This window comes from Polypterus senegalus, chromosome 11 (genome assembly GCF_016835505.1).
Source record: "Polypterus senegalus isolate Bchr_013 chromosome 11, ASM1683550v1, whole genome shotgun sequence".
Taxonomy (NCBI): Eukaryota; Metazoa; Chordata; class Cladistia; order Polypteriformes; family Polypteridae; genus Polypterus; species Polypterus senegalus.
Genome location: NC_053164.1, coordinates 29776203 through 29798339, shown reverse-complemented (window position 1 = coordinate 29798339; position 22137 = coordinate 29776203). Strand labels below are relative to the sequence as shown.

The 22137-nt window shown below is 40.8% G+C and overlaps 1 protein-coding gene across 3 annotated transcripts in view; it reads right to left on the bottom strand.

Annotated features, from left to right (window-relative positions):
• Positions 1-22137, bottom strand: part of plekhg2 (pleckstrin homology domain containing, family G (with RhoGef domain) member 2) — a 221969-nt gene that overhangs the window by 81273 nt on the left and 118559 nt on the right. For all 3 annotated transcript variants that reach the window (XM_039768267.1, XM_039768268.1, XM_039768269.1), the window contains one exon: positions 21096-21196. In XM_039768267.1, coding sequence (XP_039624201.1) covers positions 21096-21196 — 101 coding nt within the window. The remainder of the gene's footprint in view (positions 1-21095; positions 21197-22137) is intronic.

The window sequence follows — 22137 nt, the reverse complement described above, 5'->3', positions numbered from 1 at the left end:
ACAACCGCTTTGCCACCCGTCCACCATTCGCAGCCAGCCTACCATGCATTCCTGCCTAACTGGCTGGCACAGCATGCAGCAACAGATGTTTTATATTGATTTCTGTATGAAACCATTGCATTGTGTGCTTTTCAGGAAACTGTGTTTTTTGGAAAAAAATATTCAGCCCTACAAGAGTTAAACTCCTGTGACTGAGCCATGAGGACGAACAATGGAGCGGTGACCCCTCAGGCTTGGCCATCAGCCTGACTGTGATCCAGAATGGGGAAAGGCAGGCGATAAATGAAATGCTTTCTTAAATGATTAAACGCGGCTCAACTAAATGCTTTTATAATGGATCTTTGAGATACCCTACTGCTATTGAATGAGAGAGTGCAGTTTTTGAATTTTAATAAATTTGCAAACCTTTCTGAAAAAATCTTTTCACTTTGTTATTAAGGGTTATTCAGTGTGGACTGATGGGCAAAAGTTGCAGATGCATTCATTTAAAATTAAATCTCTCGACACGATAAAGTGTGCAGGAAGTGACGGTGTCTGAATGCGTTCTGAATCCATAGTAGAAAGTGCAAACAACCCCAAAGTATTCAGTGGCAATAAGTTTTTGACTGCAGATTTTGATCCAATCTGTGTGCCCATTGTGACCCAGCTAAAATGGTGTTTAAATTGTACATAGGAAATGACACTGTGTGGCGGACGGCCAGGGCCCTTACCTGGTTGGGACGCCTTCATAAATGAAAGACTGGCAGGGCAATATCTCATTCTGAAAACTAGATGACAGATCCCCAGGTTGCAGTGGTGCTTTGGACTCCCACAAGGCTTCATGGGAGCTGGAGCCCTGTTGGGTTCCATGGGTGCTGCCAGTGGGTGCTGCAGGGACTGCGGAGCCCTATTTTATTGGACTTTCACCTCACCCGGATGTGCTTCCAGACCAAGCTAGAATAAAAGAAGCCCACTGCCTTCATTCCAGGAACCAGAGTCAGGAGGAAGGTGACGAAGCTTGTTGGAGGAGGAGTGGAGGCGAACAGAGAGAAAGAGACAAAGATGGAGAAGAGAAAGGCATTGCTGGGTGCTGCTTTATATTGTACTTGTGTGGGAAGTGATTTTTTTGAAGAGTTTCCCACAGCCAAATAAAAGCTGGTGATATGCTGGACTTGTGCCTTGTGTCTTTCTGTGTCAGATATGGGGAGCAGGAGCAACCCCTGCAGGCCACACGTTCGTATTAATTTTAAATACATTTAACTTGCATCAACAATCTATAGAGGCTAACATATTATTGTTGAGTCTCAAAGATACAAAGCAGCCCATATTAAAATAAATATTTCAGAATGTGACATTTACAGACAATAAAAAACACAGATCTGTTAACAACTCAACTTTTGCCCGGTCGTGATAGCTGAAAAGCTTCGGCTAGCTGTCTGTAAATCTTTGCAGTTGCACCTCAGAGATAGTGACCTCCGCTCTCCTGCCTGCGACATTTCTCATTTCATCTCAGTCCTACAAAGCTGAAGCGCCAATTGTTAACCAAGTGCAGATGTTTTTGCAAGATTTCTGGCAAAGGATCAGACTGCCACCCGCCATCCCTGATGAAAACTGGCGCAACTCTCTGTACTTGCTGCCATAATGAAAATGTGTCACTCTGGAAAATAAATGTGTCACTCTGGAAAATAATAAGCCCAGACAAACTGCTGCTAATGATAACCCTTACAGTGCCAGGTCCTCACCATCATGTGCTGTAGCTGTGTTAGGAAGAAAGGGTTTAGTGTACCACTTTAAACAGAACTCATACAGTATATTTTACAAAGTCCAAAATCAATTATGGGAAATACTTGAGACGATTTTATGGCCAATTTTATGGCACAGTCTGTTCTGGCACCATGACACTCAAGTAGGGGATGCCAATTAATGACAGGGCTTATCCCTACATTAACAAGGCGACAATTTAAATAGACAGAGAGATATAGTACATATTACTTCATTTGTCAAAAGAGGAAATATAGCTTAATATAAGCTCATGAAATATCAAAATATTACAACAAACAACAACACCAATTAACATATAACATCTTTAGAATGAACTGGAATAAAATTGACACAGACGTTAGTAGAACATATAAAGCGACATTTATCGACATTAACTGAGGCTGGAATTCAAATTTACTCTCCTCAAGCAGCACTGAACACTTGCACTGACTGGTGAAATCCACCCAAGTGCTTTTCACAAGCGTGTTTACCAGTGATCCTGTCCACAGAATATTTTCTGGCAAATACATTGGACGGACGACATTTTTTTTTCCCCAGTGCCTCATGATACTTTGTAAGGTCAGTGTGGCATTAGAGAGCTGTGAAGAAGTGTCAGACACACATTACTACTATAAGATCCAATGAACCAATCAGTAGTCTAGCTGGATTTCCATCCCGCAAGCATTAAAAAAACAAAAAGCAAATTTGCATTATTTTCATTTGAGGGGTACATTAGCTGACAATAATGAGCACTGCCACGTGCTTCATAACCCTGATCCCTGTAAGCTTGCTGGATGGCAGCCTGGCTAATTTGCATGCATAATTAGCCATGTGCCCAGCTACATCTCAAAACATGCATTAAAGGAGTCTTACCCCCCTTGTACTCCTCAAATGAGAATGAAACCCTTGAAATAATAATAATGATGAAAGATTTACTGCTATTTACAAGGTGTTTCTTTCTTGTTGATGGAAGAAAAAACTGTGAAGCATCAGATATTGACTTCAAAGAAATTTGCAGAGTTGGGTGAAGTTCTCAAACGTTTCTCAAAGCAAATGGGTTTGCTTATCATTCCTGCCCAGAAATGCATCAAGTAAATCTTTTATAATAATATATCATAATCTAGTCTATTATTATAGTCTCTAATAATAATATTTGTAATAATAAACACAAAACAAACATAACTTAGATTGGATGGTAGAGTTTATAAATCAGTAAAAAGACGCAGAAGAAGTAAAGACTGTGCTTAACCATTGTGTCTGCAGTAGGAATCAAACAGTTAACTGAGCTAATAGTTCTTGCCTTCAGTGGCCAGTAACATGTCATCAATGGTAATAACTGAAAGAGATGGTTGCCCCAGTGAGTGAAGCCTTTGCTTATACTTCTGGCAAGTGTCCTGACCCATGAAGTATACAGGACCTCAAGTTTCAGGACTACATTTTTTTTCGATATCTGAATATCGCACTACATTTTAATGTTTGCAGTGAGATGATGCAATGCCTTACCTTATTATACATGAAGTGAGGATGCTTTCAATAATATCTCTATAACAACTCTATACCAGCACTGATTGGGTTTAACGTTGTAAGTTGATAGAGAACAAAACATACACTGCTGAGCTTTTTGTTTTTATTATTCAGTTCTAGTCTCACAGGGCCAGACTTGATTCTCAAACGAAAATGGACGTCTGAAGATAACCTGTTAAAAAGTGTGCAGTGAATAGTGACGAAATCCTGTGCCGCAAAGGCTACGACAACAGGGCTTCATCCTAAAATACTTGCCCCCAATCCCTTCAGTTTGTATTTTGTACCACTGCTGAGAGAACAAAAGATAATGAAACACCAGACCTCTGGGGAAACCACACAGGTGGGGTCCTTGCAGTAGCTGAAGAAGGGGGCTGTACCCAGCAGAAAGTGTTGGCTCCCTGGGAATGAGTTCTTTTTTATTATTGCGGAATGTTATATAACCTGAATCTATATAGATTTAATATAAAAAGGTGATACCCCTCTCTTAGTTATACGGCGGTATAAAGAAATCACATAGGAGAAATAACAGCTTTGTTTAATGACGGCTTACGCTGCATAACAGACAAAGGAAGCCAATGACAAGAACCCAGTTCGGGATTGGGGGCCCGATGTGTTGAGTCTGCCATTTTTGCCATTGCAGTGAAAGGATTTTCAGGATCGGATGACGTTATCTCCCATCCGTCTGTCAGCTTCAAAGGTGTGCCGGGCAATGTCCAAGAATTAATAAATTCTTCATGTGCAGGCCCCCACTTAGGTGAATCATGGCATTCCAAACAAGGCAAAGAGGATTAAGTTTCATGCTGACTTTGACACACAAAAATAGTATTCAACAGTTCTTAGTCTGACTGCCCGTTTCGCAGTTGTCTTTATCTGTCTTGTCTTATATTATGCTTTGCCTAGCAGTTCTAAATGATGAGCCCCTGTGCTAAATCTGGCTTTTTATTAGCTGTATATGCCAGTAGAAAGAAAAGTAGATTGATTAAATATTTGTACAGAGCACAGTGACATATTAAACTTATACTTGTTATTACAGGGTGGAGCTGTGAGTGATGAGTGATGTAAAAAGGGGTCCAGGACAGCTACTTACAGACTGCCCCTAAGAGCGTCTGTGAAGGAGAGACTTTGTTACTGCACTGCCGGACAGCGCCTGACGCCTAAAGCCCACTTGATCACAGGCGGCGGCATCTCCCATGGCCATATAACAAGAGTTTGAGACAACGATTTAGCATCCAGCAGGTCATACAATAAACAAAACATTTAACAATTATTGGTGTCTCGTTAGCAGTCTTCCTTGCCATCGGGTCGTAATACTAAAACAATAGAATACTAAACAAAAGACATGATGCCAAGGGAAAATAAAAAGCTAAAATTACTGTTATCCATTCAGGAGCTCAGAAGCACAAGGTAACTGAAGCTCAGTGATTAATTTGCATGTTGTAATGAGCACTGCCACAGTGATGAAAGACAAGACACACAAACACGTAGACCACCGCAGCTACACGTTTGAGAAGTGGCCCTGTCTGCTCCGATATCTTTCTGTCATTTTGACTGTTGCACCACTATATGACGTAACAACAGCAAATACAGCTTAGATAAACATTGTGGTCTGTGGCTTTTGTAAAATGTATTAAAATGCTGCGGCTATTTTGTCAGTTCATGTTTGCACTTCCAATTAGACAATAATGTTAAATTTCTCGAGTTATTCATGTAGACCAGGAGTTCTCAACGTCAGTCCTGGGGACCCCGTGTGGCTGCAGGTTTTTGTTTTTAATTGGACTCCTGACCTAATTAAGTGAACTGTTGTGAAGTGAACTATTTCCCATATTTTGTGTTTTGGGAACAATATAGAAATTAGAAAACTAAGTTTGGGAAAAAAAAAATTAAATAAGCAGTTATATGGGAATAACGTTTTTTTTTCTTCTTTTTAACAGTAAGTTCATCTTGATTTTCATTCTACTTTTCTAGGTGTTCTAATTGCTTAATTAATCCATTATTTACTAAGTAGTGGGTCTGACGCTAAAGTAGTTGCAGCCTTTCATGATTCAGTGTTGTCTGCCTGGGTGTCTGATCTGCTCCTTTTTAATTGTCATTATTAGGATACAATAAAGGGAGCAAACTGCACAGAGAAAGGGCAAAAAATATAATGAAAGCAACAAAAGAGAGTTAAGCATTTAAATCTATAGCAAAAACTGAAATATTTCTAAATGTCATAAATGTTACAATCATGCCACTGTGCTTTCTTAAGGTAGACTAAAAGAAAAGAAAAAAATACCAGCTAATTGAGATCAGTGTTATCAGTTGTCACTGATTATGAATCTGGTTGAAGCCTGAAGCCACAGTGGGCCCCCAGGACCCTGATTTAGACGTGCAGTCAGAAGGTGGATGTTGTGCAGCTTCATCTGTGCACCTACTGGAGTTGTTAGGCAGATTGGATAAAGGTGTGTTGAGTACTGAAATCTGTAACTCTTGTGACTCGTCATTATCATCTCTCTTAACGGCAGTCCTTTTGACAGAGTGTGACACAACACTCTTCACAAATGCATAGTTTGCAGTTCATATTTTCATGAATGTAGCTGCCAATTCCTTCAAGCATACATCGACTCCACCATTGTAACGCTGAACAACAGAGAGCACACACAGCTCTGTAGACAACGTATCGTTCACGTGTACCATTCGGTCCATTGATGCTGTCAAATGCCAATGTATAATCTGAGTTTCCCTTCCAACAGATTATGTTTATTTTTAAAGTGTGCCATGTGCTCTATGCACACCCACCACACATTTATACGTCTAAGAGGGGTTTCTATGGAGACTTTTTGACAATTCATCGTAAACAGAAGCTTGTTGTCTGTCAGACCAGGTTAACGAGAGCACCTCTAATCTTTGCAGATCAAAATCCCCGCCTCTACTTTGAGCTCCGCCTTCTTGAGGCATTTGATTGGTTTAGAAGTCTGACACTCAGCGACGCGTCTAATTGTTCCCTCTCTGTCTTAAGCAAAATTCACTCCTGGTTGTCTCCAGAATTATATATTTTTTGTCTGTTGCAGTTCAGACTGTGAGTGATAATTATGCCAAGAAATTCATGTGATTTAAATGATTCCACCCTGTTTGCAGTGACATCATTTCTAACTGGGGATGTAGGAGGTCTCCTAAAATCCTCAATGAGCGCGGCTTGCTGTCCTCTGACTGCCCTTGTTTGTTCACAATGTGGTCAGAAAGAGTAGTGATGACACAATGGAAGTAACCAGAAAGCAGATGAAACGCCACTGTTAGTTTGTGAAGTGAAGTGAAGTTAGCGAAGTGATCTCAGTTTAGTTTAATATAGGATAGCAAAAAATCAATTTTAAGAGATGACATGTGAACATTAGAAAAACAATGTAAACCACTGTGCACAATCAAGCAAAAAACTAAAATGAACTCAGCAATGTAACTTGAGCGTATTCGGTGAGGTGGTGCATCACATAACCACAGCTGCTGCTTTCCATAGTCGTGAAAGCAGAGTATGGAGCGCCTGAATTTTTGCAGTTCTAGTAAAAATCTGCAGCATCTGGAATGTGGAAACAAGAATTCAGCTGCCAGGGCTCAGGTCCAGATCCCACTGTTCATTGGCAATGTCCGTATGTTCACCTAAGGTCGGGGAATTGAAGCGCAGGTCGCAGCAATGAGATCATAAGAAACGAGCGGCTATCAAGTTTACTGGGTTAGCAATTGTTTGCAGTGTCTTCTTATTAAAACATGGTTGAAATATTCTGCCAATTCATAAAACTTCACCAAGCATACAGTCAATCTTTTAATGATGTGACCAGCATTTGTGAAGGGATCCGGATATCATCTCCAGCTAATCTGTCCTGTCTGAATGTTTTCTGAATCCACTCTTTCTATTCAGTGCCTGCCAGAAAGCAGACTTCGATGGGATGCTGCTGCCTCACCGGGTACATTCATGCACAGTTTCACCTTCACTGGACCAGCTGCATACTCAATGTAATGCCAGCTACGAAAACACAAAGCGGACCAACAGCTCTGTAGCTCGAACTCCCACCCCGGACCGACCACCCCCGGCAATCATCTGGGAGCGACTGCTTAAGAGCAAGCAAGTAGCTAACCACAAGATGCACTTTCTTAAGGGAATAAAATGGAAAACAAAAAGAAGAGTGAAAATAAAACCAGAAACAGAAGGTTATTTTTCAAGCCAGTGGGTTTAGCCGTAACCATAATTGAACAAGGATTGCTCAAATTTTATCAAACCAAAACACTAAAATGAAAACTGAATCAAGACAACAGGGCTATAAATCAAAATCAGAAAATCAAAATGAAGATGAAACTCATTGCACTTGTTCACCAACACAATTCCTATCTCAGACTAAGGGGCTTCTGCACTGCTTGGTAAATAATTATCAAGTCTGTGTGAGCCTAAACCAGGGAAGCAGCCCCTAGCAACACATTTTCTAGTCATAGCAACTGCTAAAATGGTGATGTGATGAACTTACAATTTAAATTAAAAAAAAGTGAAACCTATATATAAAAATAATCGAAGATTAAACTTCACAAAATCTAAAAATCTTGTAAGCCAAAAAAGAAAATATCCAAAGCATATTTTTTCTTATCCTGCTGAAAATGATTTTATAATTCCTAACACTTTATTTTTTAGCCCCCTTCATAGACTGGGTTGTTTCCTGCCTTGCGCTCTGTGCTTTCAGGAGACGCTCCACCACACATGTGCGATAGCGAATTGGAGCAAGTGGGCTTGAGGATGTTATGTTAATGGTATATGGCATTCCACAGAAGAATGAAAAAGCACGACTTGAATTTTAACCTTAAATTATTTAAGTATATTAAATATTAAATTATTTATGCCACTGTATGCTGCAATACAGCGCATGAATAGTATGACAATAAAGCCACTTGACTTGACTTGAGAGGCAGGTCTTCGGTTATTTTAAACCACTAATGGCCCACTGTACAATAACGTGCAGTGAATACACTTGACTTGAGCATTCATAGTTCTCATTCTCTTTCTCTGAACGTTTAGCATTCATTTGCTCAGAGGTTGATGTGCTTGCTGCTTCCTGAGGAGCTCTTCTTTTCTTCACCCTAGCGGCCCGCTTCTTTTCTTCTTTCGTCAGCATCTTTTCCCGTTAAAACTGATTAAGTCAGTGTTTGTGTTGCAATTAATTTTCTTTAATTTTTCACTCAAGCTGGCACTCAAGTCTTCATTCTGCCTCAAGAATGATTTAAGATATGAAGAGGTAGGGGAAGTAATGGTGAAGGTAGTAGGGATGAGACCGGCGCCCGTATGCATGTGCCGCATGGCCTCCCTGCTGGCCGCTGCCAAGAATTGATTCTACAATAAAATAAAAATAAAAAGAGGAATAACCTTGTAGGTCAATCATCACCACAAAAGCAGAGAGTAGACGTCACGTAGTATGTGTGTACCAAATTTCAGGTCAGTAGGTCAAATGGTTTGCAAGTGACAGGTGATTTAAAATCCTGGACAGGCAAATGAACAGCCACGGTAGTGTATTATATATAAAGATAACCTTACATAGAGCCATGTGAAAATGTAAGTGCACCCCCAGAAAAGTTTTTTGTATATATTGTCACGCTTGGGTCACAGATTTGCACAGAGACACAGAAGGTCGTAGAAAAAAAGAAGGATTTTTATTCAGACACCGCAAACACATGAGCTTAAACGTGCTCCATGACAAGTCAGAGATGACAGTTCCGCTAGGAGCAGAGAGAGATAAAAGCAAACAATCAATTCCAAAACTGACAGGGCGCGCAAGGCTTATAAGTCGGCGGAGTACCGCGCAAGGCTTGTATTACGCGTTATAGTGCAAGGATAAGGAGCAAAGTGAGGGTGGTCAGTGTTTCAGGGTTTGTGGTTTTCCCAGGGGCGTCTGTCTCTATTTGGGGTGCGATCAACCCTCCAGCTCACAATATATATATATATATATATATATATATATATACACAAACCAGAAACAGAATATATATACAGTATAGTTTTACTGTCAAATAATGCAAAGAGTATGTGACACATGTTTTGCCCTAATTCTGGGCTCATCAGGCGTACACACTCACTGCACCCCCTCTCGGGGAGTTGAACCTAGCGTTGTGTCTCGGCATGTAGTTTGTTTATTTGACAGTATGTAGATCGGGGTAGTTACATTCATGGCATTCATAGTCTGAATCCCAATCTGATACAATCTGCTTCCCGCAACTGAAAGAGGGCACTGTGGCAGATGTTTGCAGGCTCACAGACCAACCACAAGCGTTACCTGGTAGGTAACCACCCATACTATCAGATAGTGATTCAAAGAATGACATATGTATATATATATGTATATAATATATATATATATATATATATATATATATATATATATATATATATATATATATATATATATATATATACAGTAGTCCCTCCTTGTTTTTTTTGAGACTTTTGACTTTTCATACTTCCATTATCTCAAACCTGCCTTGCATGTGTATGGCGCCAACATTTTTTAATTCTTTATGACGTTCTACTTTGTCAACTACATTTTGTCTTTTAATTCCGGCCCCGGGTGTGGTTAAATCATGTGTACAATCAATATTTCATTTTCAGTTAAACAGTATCTATAGATAAAGATGATGTAATATAACAAACCCCATGCCACATTTACATTTTATAGTCCATTATGTAACTTAAACAAACATAAATGGCAGTTTTACACATGGAAAACGTAAGTCCACCCTTACATTTTTATCAATACCTCAAATGCCTCAGATTAGAATGAGGTGCAAATGAGCAGTACCTCGTTAGAGAGGACCTTGTGTGAACCTGTCTTATTTAAACCTTACACATTTAATTTGGTGTGCTTTTTGTTGTTGAAGTGTGTGTTATCACTGTGTCTAAACTGAAAGAGATCTCTGAGGCCCTCACAAAGAAGGATAGATGCATGTGAGTCTGGGAAAGGACTTAAAAAAATCTGCAAATAGTTGGAAATCAATCATTCTACTGTCTGGTAGATGATCTGCAAGGGGAGAAGATGACAAACAACTGCCATCTCGCTCAGGCTAGGCTGCCCCAGCAAATTCAACCCAAGAGCAGAACGTAAGATTATTACAAACGACACTGGGTAAGTAACACATAAAAATATCTTTATTGTTGGGTGGCGTATTCCTTTAGGATGCACATCAAAAATACCACAGAATTGTTAAGGAGGAAATCCTCTCCTCCAACAGAAACCTTTCATATCGTAACAATGTCAAACACAAGTTCAACTGTTGAGTTATTTGAGTTGTTACTATAGAGTGGAGTCCTGATAACACATTCACTTGCAGAAATGTGACATCAGAGAAGTAAACAAGAGAAGAGAAAAGCTGGAAAGCATCAGCCAGCTGCCTGTCATAACGGTATGCTGCGGCGGGATGATCAGGGCGACGAGCCCCCAGTGCTGTGTGACCTGCCTGATGGACAGTCGTGTGGTTCATCAAGAAGGGGGCTCTAATTAGCAATGGCTCACAGGACTATGAGCAGTGCGTGCCTCAAACTGTACGTGACCTGGAGCTCCATGCAGAGGAAGTGAAGAACAGCCAGGCTCACTTTTAATATTGGCATTTATTTAGAAATTATTTTGAGGACAATTTGAAAAGTATTATTACCAAAAAGCACCTTAGGAGGTAGACAATAAGTAATATGCCTTCACAAACTTGGTTTAATCTCTATATACATATAAAGTCCAACGTCTGTCTGTCTGTAGATATGTATGTCCACTTTCATGAGAGAACTACTTAACAGATTTAGATTGGGTTTTTTTCTATAATTTGCTTGAACATTTCGGTTGATTTTGTTACTTCTGTCATCGCACTAAATATCGTACTTCGCTTGTGGAACCGATTTATTTGCGCAAATCTGAGATAGCGGCAGTGGGCCAAGGGAAAGGGGGTGGAGCCCTCCTCACTCATGCGCCAGCCTTGGGGCGTACCTTATATCTGCTTAACTAGCGAATGAAAGAACTACTTCACAGATTTAGATCGGGTTTTTTTCTGTAATTTGCTTGAACATTCTGGTTGATTTTGCAACTTCACTCATCACACTAAGAATCAAAGGTCGCTGGCAGGAGTGATAGATTTGCACTAATCTGATACAGTGGCTGCAGGCCGAGGGGAGGGGGAAGCGTTATGTCAGAAGTGGGGAGTCGGGCAGGGCCCTCCTCACTGTCCTGCTTCACAACTACTCAGGCAGAGCCGCGAGGGCGCGACAAGCATTAAATACAAATAAACTACAGGGTGGTCCAGATCTAATTATGCAGATCCAGATCATCTGGATGACTTTGATTTATGCAGGGACGATTCCAGTTTGGCGCGAAAACGATTCTTCATGTTGTCAGTTCACACACTTCTTAATGTTCAGGGTGATTTTCTATGTAATAAACTTAATAAGTTATAGCGTAATGAAAATTGCATAATTAGATCTGGACCACCCTGTAGTGTTATTTACCAGTGAAATAAATATGTTAGTTTACCATCTAATACTTGGAGCAGTTAACACAGCCTTTTTATTTTTCTTATTTTCATCCCAAGAAATCAAAATTTTCATGAGTATTATTTTTATTATTATTATTATTATTATTATTATTATTATTATTATAACCCCCTATGGTGTACAAACGTGTCGTGGTAGGGGGCCCTGCAAGTCCTTATGATTCTTAAAGCGAGGCCAGTAGGCACTTTATGCTCCTGTTATGGCCACCCATGATGGTAAGGATGAGGGGAAAGAACCTAACTAAAGGTAGACCACTACCCGCACTGGTAGAGATATTAAATATTAAATTAAAAATGGTTATAACAAGTAATGGAATTTATACTGGCTTGGTTATCATCCAAGATAAAATGGACTGTGTTTGTGAGTTAGACAGCGGCCCACATTTGAAAAGTCAGCTACAATCTCCCTTAGCTACTGGTGGTAAAAACAGTATGGCTACTGCAAAGGCCTCTCTAAAGAGTGGTGGACAAACCATCAGAACTGCTATGGCTATTTTGTGGGACCACCAGTGCATGAAATGTACAAAGAATATAAATAAGTTCATCATGCATGCATATTATACAATTACAGAATTGGAAACAGACACAACACGTTACAGGCACAATCTGCACAGACAGTCTTCACAGAAACACCTGAACTTACAAATCACAGAACAATGAATTGCAAGTCATTGATATACAAGCCTCACACGTAACTTCATCCTACAAACAAGACTCTACCAAGTGAAACATTGAAGCTGCTGCTAACTTACAGACACAAACAGGAAACACCAACGACATCACAGACTCATGTGAGACACGGGCAGGTAACACACGCCACAATGCACATCCTGGAAGAACGTGCACTAACTGAAATTGACACCAATGAACTCAAGATATTATCTGTTAAGGATTATATGCTACACAAACTGACGAGGACATTGAGAGAACACTCCCACAATACACAGGGACAGACCCCACTTAGCGTGCCTTTATACTAAAACCACTGAATGCAAAGAAACTGTCACTAATGACAACACTCATTCACAAGCATACACTTTCATAATACATAAATACACTTAAAACGCTAAAAGATGTGCACACACTAATATACAATATGAATATGAAGTTACTACCATCACCTAAATTGGAATGAAAACACGAAACAGTCAAAGCACAACAACATCAAACCAGCCCAGGAAACCCGCCTGGAAACACCACCTAGAAACACAGATTAAAGACATTTGACATGACGTAGGCCTATTAATAGAGTGCAAGAACAACAACAGATGAGGAAAACTGCAAGGAAACCTTCATCAAGAATTTATGAGAATAAAAACACACACAAAACGTTAAAAGCACAATGAACATGGACACATACATAATACACACTTTAACAAAAACCTAGGGGCTAAAATGTATAGTACAGAAACAACACAACTCACAATTCCAGAAATATGAAAACTACAGTATTTTACAGACACATACTGAATAACATCAATAGAAACCAATGGCCCAGCGACACAGGAGAACGTTACACAGTGCTGGTCTTCCTTGTCGTCTAATGCGGTTCAACAACAATATTTATTCATATAGCGCATTTTCATACAAATGATGCAGCTCAAAGTACTTTACAGGATGAAGAAAGAGAAAAAGAGGAAAATATAAAAATAAAAAAAATAAAATACTAAATAACATAGAATAAAAAATAAAGTCCAATGGCCAGGGAGACGGCTGGAGCATAACAGCATAACAGGTCAGGGAGGAGCAGAAAAACAATATAACGCCAGTGCACTTCAGGAAAACCCGTAACTGCAAGGTAACCAGCCTGGATGGAGTTCATAGTTTCTGGTATAAAAAGGTTTACAGCTCGACACTTGGTACTTGCAGATGAACTGACATTCATTATACACAACACACAAGAGACAGCACAGTTTTTAATAGAAGCCATCACTTACTTAGTCAAAAGACACCACCGACACCAAGGATGACAGACCTGTCACTTGTCTGCTTGCGCTCTACAGAACACTCACTGCATACATAAGATAAGACACCCTAATTTGGGGGTGTTCATAATAAATGTAATGGTTCCTCTCTATTATAAAAAAAAATCTTGGCAGGGAGACCAGGAAGACGAGACGTGATCTTCTTGTAAGACAATTTGACGTCCTGCGAGAGACATTTTAATGTCATGCGAGACAAGGCAGTGAGACAGAAGGACAGCTGCTGTACAGGCTTTTAAATGATCGACGCGCAGTGCGACAAGCAGAACATGCATCTCGGCAGAAGCAGCACAAAGCTGGTCGCTGATCTGTCCACTTCTCCTTAGCGTGCATTCAGCTCCCCCCTTCATAACGTGAGCGGGAGAGACATGAAGTGGCAGGAGTGTAGCGCGCCTCCGGGGACCTGATCGAGACCTGATCATCTCGGAGAGACACTTTGACGACACTTGAGACTAGACATTACAACCTTAGGAAGCAAAACCCGTGAGACGGTGATTTTTGCACCTCACACCCTACTTACAAACAATTTAAAACAAGTTCACGGACATCTAACTTCACAGTTGTGGGAATGTTTTTGGCAGACGCACTTCATGTGCTCAGAGATCTTAAAACAATGACAAGCAGAACACGCAGCTCGCCAGAAGCAGCTGCAGCAAGCCAGCAGATCCGAGTGCATCTCCTTAGTGTTTGTTTAACACTTAGAGGCAGAGACATGAAGTGGCAAAAGGACAGCTGCTATACAGGCTTTTAAATGATCGATGCAAAGCGCGACAAGCAGAACCCACAGCTCGCCCGCAGCAGCAGCAAGACATCAGTTGAACCGACCGCATCTCTCTTTAGCGTGCATTCAGCCCCTCCTTCACAAAGCGAGCAACGTTATACATCCCGTGAGAAAGAGATTTAACCACGCCCGGGGCAGGAAATTAAGGACAAATATTGTTTTTACAAAAGTTTTAAAATAAAAGTGAAAATAATGCATATGTAACAATTCCCATGAAAATAACAATCTTTTTAAATTGTTTACCCAGTAAAGCAAACCCGAGCGAAGCGAGCAGGGGGCAGAGCCCTCTAGTACTTCATAAAGTAGAAGTACAGAATAAACAAGAATAGTTGTGGCAAAGCTGCACTGAAATATTAATATGAGTGATTCAATTTAAATATTCTCAGCTGTAATAGAAATTTATCATTTTCCACGCTCTGATTGGCGTCAATGATTTTCTAGATCCCTAGTAAATAATCAAAAATCACATTGTATTCGTAATCACTGACTTTGAAATAGCTAAACATGCCTGTTTGAAATTTGTCATTTTAAACCTTCTGGAAGGGATTCTTAGGGGGCTTGGACCACCAGCAAAGAGTCAGATATCAAAAATATTATTAAAGTAATGATCAGCAACCTCAAAGCAGCTCAGAAATAACACTTCATATGCCAATACCACCAATCTCCATTTTTTTCAAACTTTTGACACCATGCATCCCATTAGGGGGTGAACCTCTGGGGTCTGCTGATTTGGCCCGCACAACACCAAGTCCCTCTAAATAATTTTGCTGCAGAGACCTATTGGTTTGCTCTTTATTATAAGGGAGCAAATTTCTGCGCAAAACATTGTCCAAAATGGCCTAGAAATAGTTTTTTGGGTCTAGTAGGCCAAAAATAGGATGGAACCCCACGGAGGACATTGTTTTGCATAAACAGATATCAGGAATGGTATATCCTGTGTGGGGGTTTTCTTGCACCAATAAGTCAGAAGGCACTGGACAAAGAAAAAAAATAAAAACAGCAATGATAACTAAGTGTTTGTAAGTAATTCTCATGAGCACTATATGAGCACAATATACACTGTGATGGACCACCGGGGCCCTTGCCTGGCCGGGACACCTCCATGCTGGAAGGACCGGGGGAGCAGATATGGCCAGTGCATGCCTTTCCCAGAGCACTAGATGGCAGCCCCCTAGGGTTGCAGTGGTGCCCAGGACTCCCGCAGGGCTTCATGGGAGTTGGAGTTTGGTGCAACACTGTAGGGTTCTGTGGGCGGCGCCAGGGGGTGCTGCAACAGCTGCTGAGCCTTGGAGAAGTGCTCCAGGTGCCCGTTGACCTAATTCTGGCAGCACTTCCGGGTGTGCCTTATAAATGGAGCCGGCAGCCACTACTCGGGGAGCCAGAGTCGGGAGGAGGTGGATGAAGCTTGTCAAGGAGTAGTGAAGAAGGAAGGAAGAAAGGAAAGTAAAGAAATTGTGTTTGTGCTTACTGGAACAGTGTATATAGAAAAATAAATCATGTGTCCTCCATGTATGGAGTCCTCCATAAAACACTTTGCATACTGCAATCAGGAACAAAAGGGGAGCATTGAGCATTGATAGTGTCAGCCCTCTCAGGTCACACGTCTTTAGCAGTAGTGGAGTGACAGGATTGACAGCTGACCAGTCGTAGGTTTAAGGTCTGCCATACCCAGTAGAATGAACCTCCAAGAACAAGGAGCTGGTCCAGCACCCACCAAAAGCTCTGCATTGGACACACTACATGCTAAAGAGTAGACTAGAAGTGTTGGGCTTCATGGCCATTTCTTGAAAAACAGCTTACTATTATAATGTGTCCTTAAAAATATTAATATTTTAAAGTCAAAACAGAATGGCCTGAAGTCTGCAATTTTTGCTTATGGACCTCTGCAATAATGGAAAGCTCAAAAATAGTTCTTGTTTTGTTTGCACCAGTGAACAACTGAGGGGCCCAATTCTGCACTACTGATTACTGGTTCTTAATTTGAAAATCACAAACTTTGACGTTCTGCCTTCTTTTATTTGCCCGACATTTTAAAAAAGCCTCTGATCGACATGGGCACCCACCGTGGGCGCAGCCTCTCCTGAATGTGCCAGGCCATCTCATGTGTTTAAAATTAAACTTGAAACAGACTGCCGTGTGGCAGCCCACAATAATGCTGACCACAAGTATAATTATTACCTAAAACGGATGGGCCCACACCTTCTAACTGGCTGTTTCAGGAGACGTCAGAGGAGAGGGTTAAACTGGCATCCTTGATTCGGTTCAGAGAGCTCTGACAGACTAGCTTTGTTAGCAGTACCACAGTTATAGTGGCTCTTAAAACACTTTTACTAGGAAGGAGCATGAAGAAAGATCTCTCTGATTGGAGTTTGGCTCAATAAGCACTGTCTTGGGAGTGAACTGTGTAAATTCTGACTTATAATTAGGGTGCCACCCACCACACTTTCCCAATGCAGCAATAAAAAGGGCAAAAGCAACTTTAGATGGTCACACTCATGAAAATTGTGGTGTAAGACTGCCAAGAACGATACAGAGTTACCCATGAATGATAAAGGAGGGGAATACTCCTTAATCAATCAATTCATCCATCCATCCATCATTAAATTCCCAACCCAAGGTTGGTGAGCTTCATAATTCGGCAGATCTGAGTCCAGTTGAGTAGAGAATAAAAAGAAGAAATGCACCTTATAGGGCAAACTCCTCTCACTCCATGTCCACTAATGCAGCCAGACTTCTGAGCAGGAGAATTGAAACACATTGCAATGAACGGCATGTAGGGAGTGTGACATCATGGCGGGGATTGAACAGGAATCCTTACCTGTTTGGGAGGCCAGTGTAAATGAACCAGGAAAGACAATTTATTCGGGACATTTTCTTCTCCAGCATGGTTTGCAGTACCTCTACGGATACCCACAGAGCATGTTGGGAATTGTAGTCCCATAGAACAGCTCTATTTTGGCTTTGTGGGTGCTGCCAGAGGGTGCTGCAGGGATTCATAGTTCCTGCTTTGGGGGGCTTCAGCTACATCTGGGAAGTGCTTCTAAGTGACACCAGAAGTACTTCCAAGTTCTGTATAAAAGAAGCAGCCCCGCTCTAGTATGATGGGAGAGTGTCGGGAGGAAGTAGAAACAGAAGAAGGAGAGAAAGAAAATGGAAGAGTTGTGTAATGTGTAGTGTGTGCTTTTGAAACCTTTGTGGAAGGCATTTATTTAATTAAAACCTTTCATTTGGATTGGGACTCTGTCCATAGACTTGTGTCTGGGGTTTGGGGAGCTGCATTGTTGCCTGGTGGTCACAACACCTATACACAAGCACACTGCAAAGACAGAACAATGCACCTTTTCTTTTGTTTCATTCAGCCTCAGGTGTTTCTGCACATTACACATTCATGTTTGGGCCATTGTGCTCCAAGTTGTTAGACACAATAAAGGAGAGAACTTCAACTGCGTGTTGGACATCAAAAAGAATGTGTCTACGGTTCTTCAAATCTGAAATAAGGAGAATGAAGATCGGGGACCTGAATGAACAGTTAGTGCACAAGGGCAATTAACTTTATAAGAAACAGTCATAAAAAGCATCAATGCATGCTGGCAAGGATCAGTAAGAAGTGTACACGTGCTGTATCTGTGCCTTTTAGAAGATCCCATGAGTTCCATAATCCCCATGGGTTCCATAATCCTGAACATTGTCAGTTAACAACATTCGACACAAACTATACTTTTAATTCAACATCATAGGTGCTAAATACTGTCTGAATTCTACGTTCAAAATGGGATTCATAAATTCCCCTTTGCCTGAAAAAGCTTACAAATTACTGAGAATACGGTGAGTGCAGAAAGTACTCAGACCCCTTCACTTTGTGCACACATATTGTAGAATTAATTATAAATGGATCATTTTGCAATTTTTGCCCATCAGTCTACACTAAATAACTCATAATGAATAAATGACAAGATCATTTTTAGAAAGGTTTTCAAATTTATGAAAACCCAAAAACTAAAATCTCTCCTTCCTATTAGTATTCAGACTCTTTGCTGTGGCACACCAAACTGCGCTCAGGTCCATCCTGTTTGGTTTATTGCTCCTTGAGATGTGTTGACAACTTGACTGGAGTCCATCTCTGGCAAACTGAATTGTCTGGACATCATTTAGAAAGACACACACCTGTGTATGGAAGGTTCACAATTCACACTGCATGTCAGGACAAAAACTAAGCCATGAAGTCTAGGGAGCTCCCTGTAGACCTCTGTGATCAAACTGTGGTGAGGCATAGATCAGGGCAACGGGATAAAACCAAGTGTTCAGTGTTCCTAGGAGTACAGTGGCCTCAATAATTGTTAACTAGAAGAAGTATGAAACCACCAGGACTCTTTCCACTGTTGGCCATGCAGGTAAATTTTGTAACCATGCAAGAAAGGCCTTGGTCAGGGAGGTGACTAAGAACAAAATGATAAGTCTAACAGACCTTGACAAGTCCTTTCCCGAGATAAGAGAACCTGTCCGAGGATGACCATCTCAGCCAAACATCATCAATCGGGCCTTTATGGTAGAGTGGCTAGGCGGGAGACAGTTTGCTAAATGGCATTTGATGACTCTGACAGCACGAGGAAAAAGAGTCTCTGGTCTGATGAGACAAAAATTGAACACTTCAGGCACAACTCTTGAAAATATGTCTTGTGAAGACCAGGAACTGCTCATCACCTGCCGAATTCCATCACTAAGGTCAAGCATGGTGGGTAGCAGCAGGTGGGTGGTAGCAGCATCATGCTATGGGGTGCTTCACAATAGTAGGGACAGGAAGACTGATCAGAATTGAGGGAAGAATGAATGCAGCCAAATAAAGAGAGCTCTTTGAAGAAATCCTGCTCAATAACCTTAGAGTGGGATGATGGTTCACCTTTAAGCAATATAATGAAGCAAAGCATACAATCAAGACAATGCTGGAGTGCTTTGGGACAAACCTCTGACTGTTCTTGAGAGGACAAGTCCAAGCCCAGGCTTAAACACCATAGAACATCCGTGGAGAGACCTGTATGGCAAAGACCAGGTACCTCTCATCACCTGCTTAATATCATCTGAAAAGTTAATCATGGTGGTGGCAAGATCAAACTATGGGGGTGCTTCCTACAGGCAGGGAGAGGGAGACTGGTCAGAATCGAGGGAAGGATGAATACAGGCAAATATAGAGAGGTCCTTGAAGAAAACCTGCACCAGACTGAACTTGATATCAGACTGAGGTGACGGTCACCTTTCAGCACAACAATGACCTGAAGCACACAGCCAAGAAAACTGTGGAGTGGCTTCGGGACAATATGCTGAATGTTCTTGATTGACCCAGCCAAAGCCCAGGATTAACATGATAGAACATCTGTGGAGAGCCCTGAAGATGGCCGTTTACAGGCACCCCATCCAGTCTAAAGGAACTTGACAGGATCTGCCAGGAAGAATGGAATAAACTGTGTGCAAAGCTTGTACTGATGTATCCAAGAAGAATCACAGCTAGAGATGCTAGCAAAGGATCTTCTACAAAGTACTGAAATAAGGGGTCTGACTATGTATAATAATGAAAAACTTAAGGTTTTGAATTTAATTAAATTTGTTAACATTTTCACTTTGTTTTTTTGGGTTTTTTAGCGTTTTTTGTTGGCCAAAATGGCAGATTTTTTCATTTGAAATAAAATGTACTACACAATAAAGTGTAAAGAAAGTGAAGGCCTCTGAAAACACTCTAAATTCACTGTAAGTGGAGTGGGAGGAATGCACGTAACCCAGACAAGGTATGGCTGCCACTTAACTCTGCCATCCTATTTTAGGGATGACAATGGACAGTGCCTGAGACAAAAATGTGCAAGCTGCACAAGGACATCATTTAGCTTGGGATTATGTCCTAATTTACTGGAGCTAGGAGGCAGCAGTGCTAACTGCTACATCACCAAGCTGCTCTCTTTAGGGATATTGTACATAGCGGCGCTACTCTCATACTAATTAAATATGTTTTCTAAGATAGTATGGATGATTTTTTTTTCTTTTTTCTTACCTAATTTTATGTTTTTTTCTTTTCTTGTAACTTTCATTTTATCTTTAAGTTTCATTCTTTCTATGAAAAAAAAAAAATATATATATATATATATATATATATATATATATATATATATTATATATATACTGTGGTGGGTTGGCACCCTGCACGGAATTGGTTCCTGCCTTGTGCCCTGTATTGGCTGGGATTGGCTCCAGCAGACACCCGTGACCCTGTGTTCGGATTCAGCGGGTTGGAAAATGGATGGATGGATGGATGGATTATATTATATATATTTTACTCATATACATATATTAAAGAGTCCACAGTGGAACAAAATAGCAGTTAAGAAAGACTGGATGGGGTTCTGTCACTTGTGCTCCAGGACAGTGCTGATCTGTTTATCTGTGATGAAGACAGTTTCATTTAACATCAAGTACACATGAGACAGAGATTGAAATGGTAAAATAAATAAATAGGCTAATACATAGTGATTTAGAAGTCGAGGCATCAGTACCTGTTAAACTCGTAGATGTCCTCGATGTTGCAGAAGAGCGTACTGACCTCATCCGGCTTTAAGGGCAGGTCTCCACAGTCAATGATGCAGCCCAGGTAATCCTGTAGAAGGCACAAGGTGTACACACATACGTATTACACTGTAGAACTCTGCTCCTGTTAGTCATGAAGATCACTATAAAGATTGTATAAATGACTAACTCCTGTAAACCCATGCAGCTCATCCAATGTTATCACAATGTTGGCTTTTTTTATCCTTTTTAATATCCAGACTGGAAGCCGGTCTCTTTCTCTTTGGTGCTACAAAGAAACTGACTTGTGCTCTCAAACAGAGAATGTGAAGAAACAAAACAGTTAAAAGGATACTGGGATATCGTACATAGTGCGTGCAATGTGCAAGTCATAGGAGATTATGATCAAATATTTAGGTGAAAAATAATTTTTGGAGGATTTCAGCAGCTTCAGTGTTCAATCTATCTAATGTATTAATTATAAACCAGATATTGTTGCTATTTGAAAACTCTTTTAGCCACAATATAATATCACACAGTTGTTAAGATTCATTACTCTTCATTCTTTTACTCTTTCATTGTCTACCCTGCTTTGTCTTGAACAGAGTCATGGGGGGTGCCGTTGCCTATCCCAGCCAACATAAGGCACAAGACAGGAAAAAAACCCTGGACAGGTCGCCAGCCCATTGCTGGGAAACACACACACCCTAACCACACCAATTCAGCATCGCCAATCCACCTAACCTACAAGTCTTTGGACTGTGGGAGGAAACTGGAAACACACACAGACATGAGGAGAACGTGCAAACTCCATACAGGGAGGACCCGGGATATGAATCAAGTAAAGAAATATTCATATTTTATAAATTGGATGTTGACCTCCACTCAGTGGAAACTTTGAGCAACAGGCTCCAATCTCTACACTATAATAATGTCAAAATAACTGATGCCCAGTGCAGGTTTCATTCCCGCCTGACTCCAATGCTTCCATGACACGTCTTCAGCCAAGCAGCACTGAAGTGGATTAAGCAA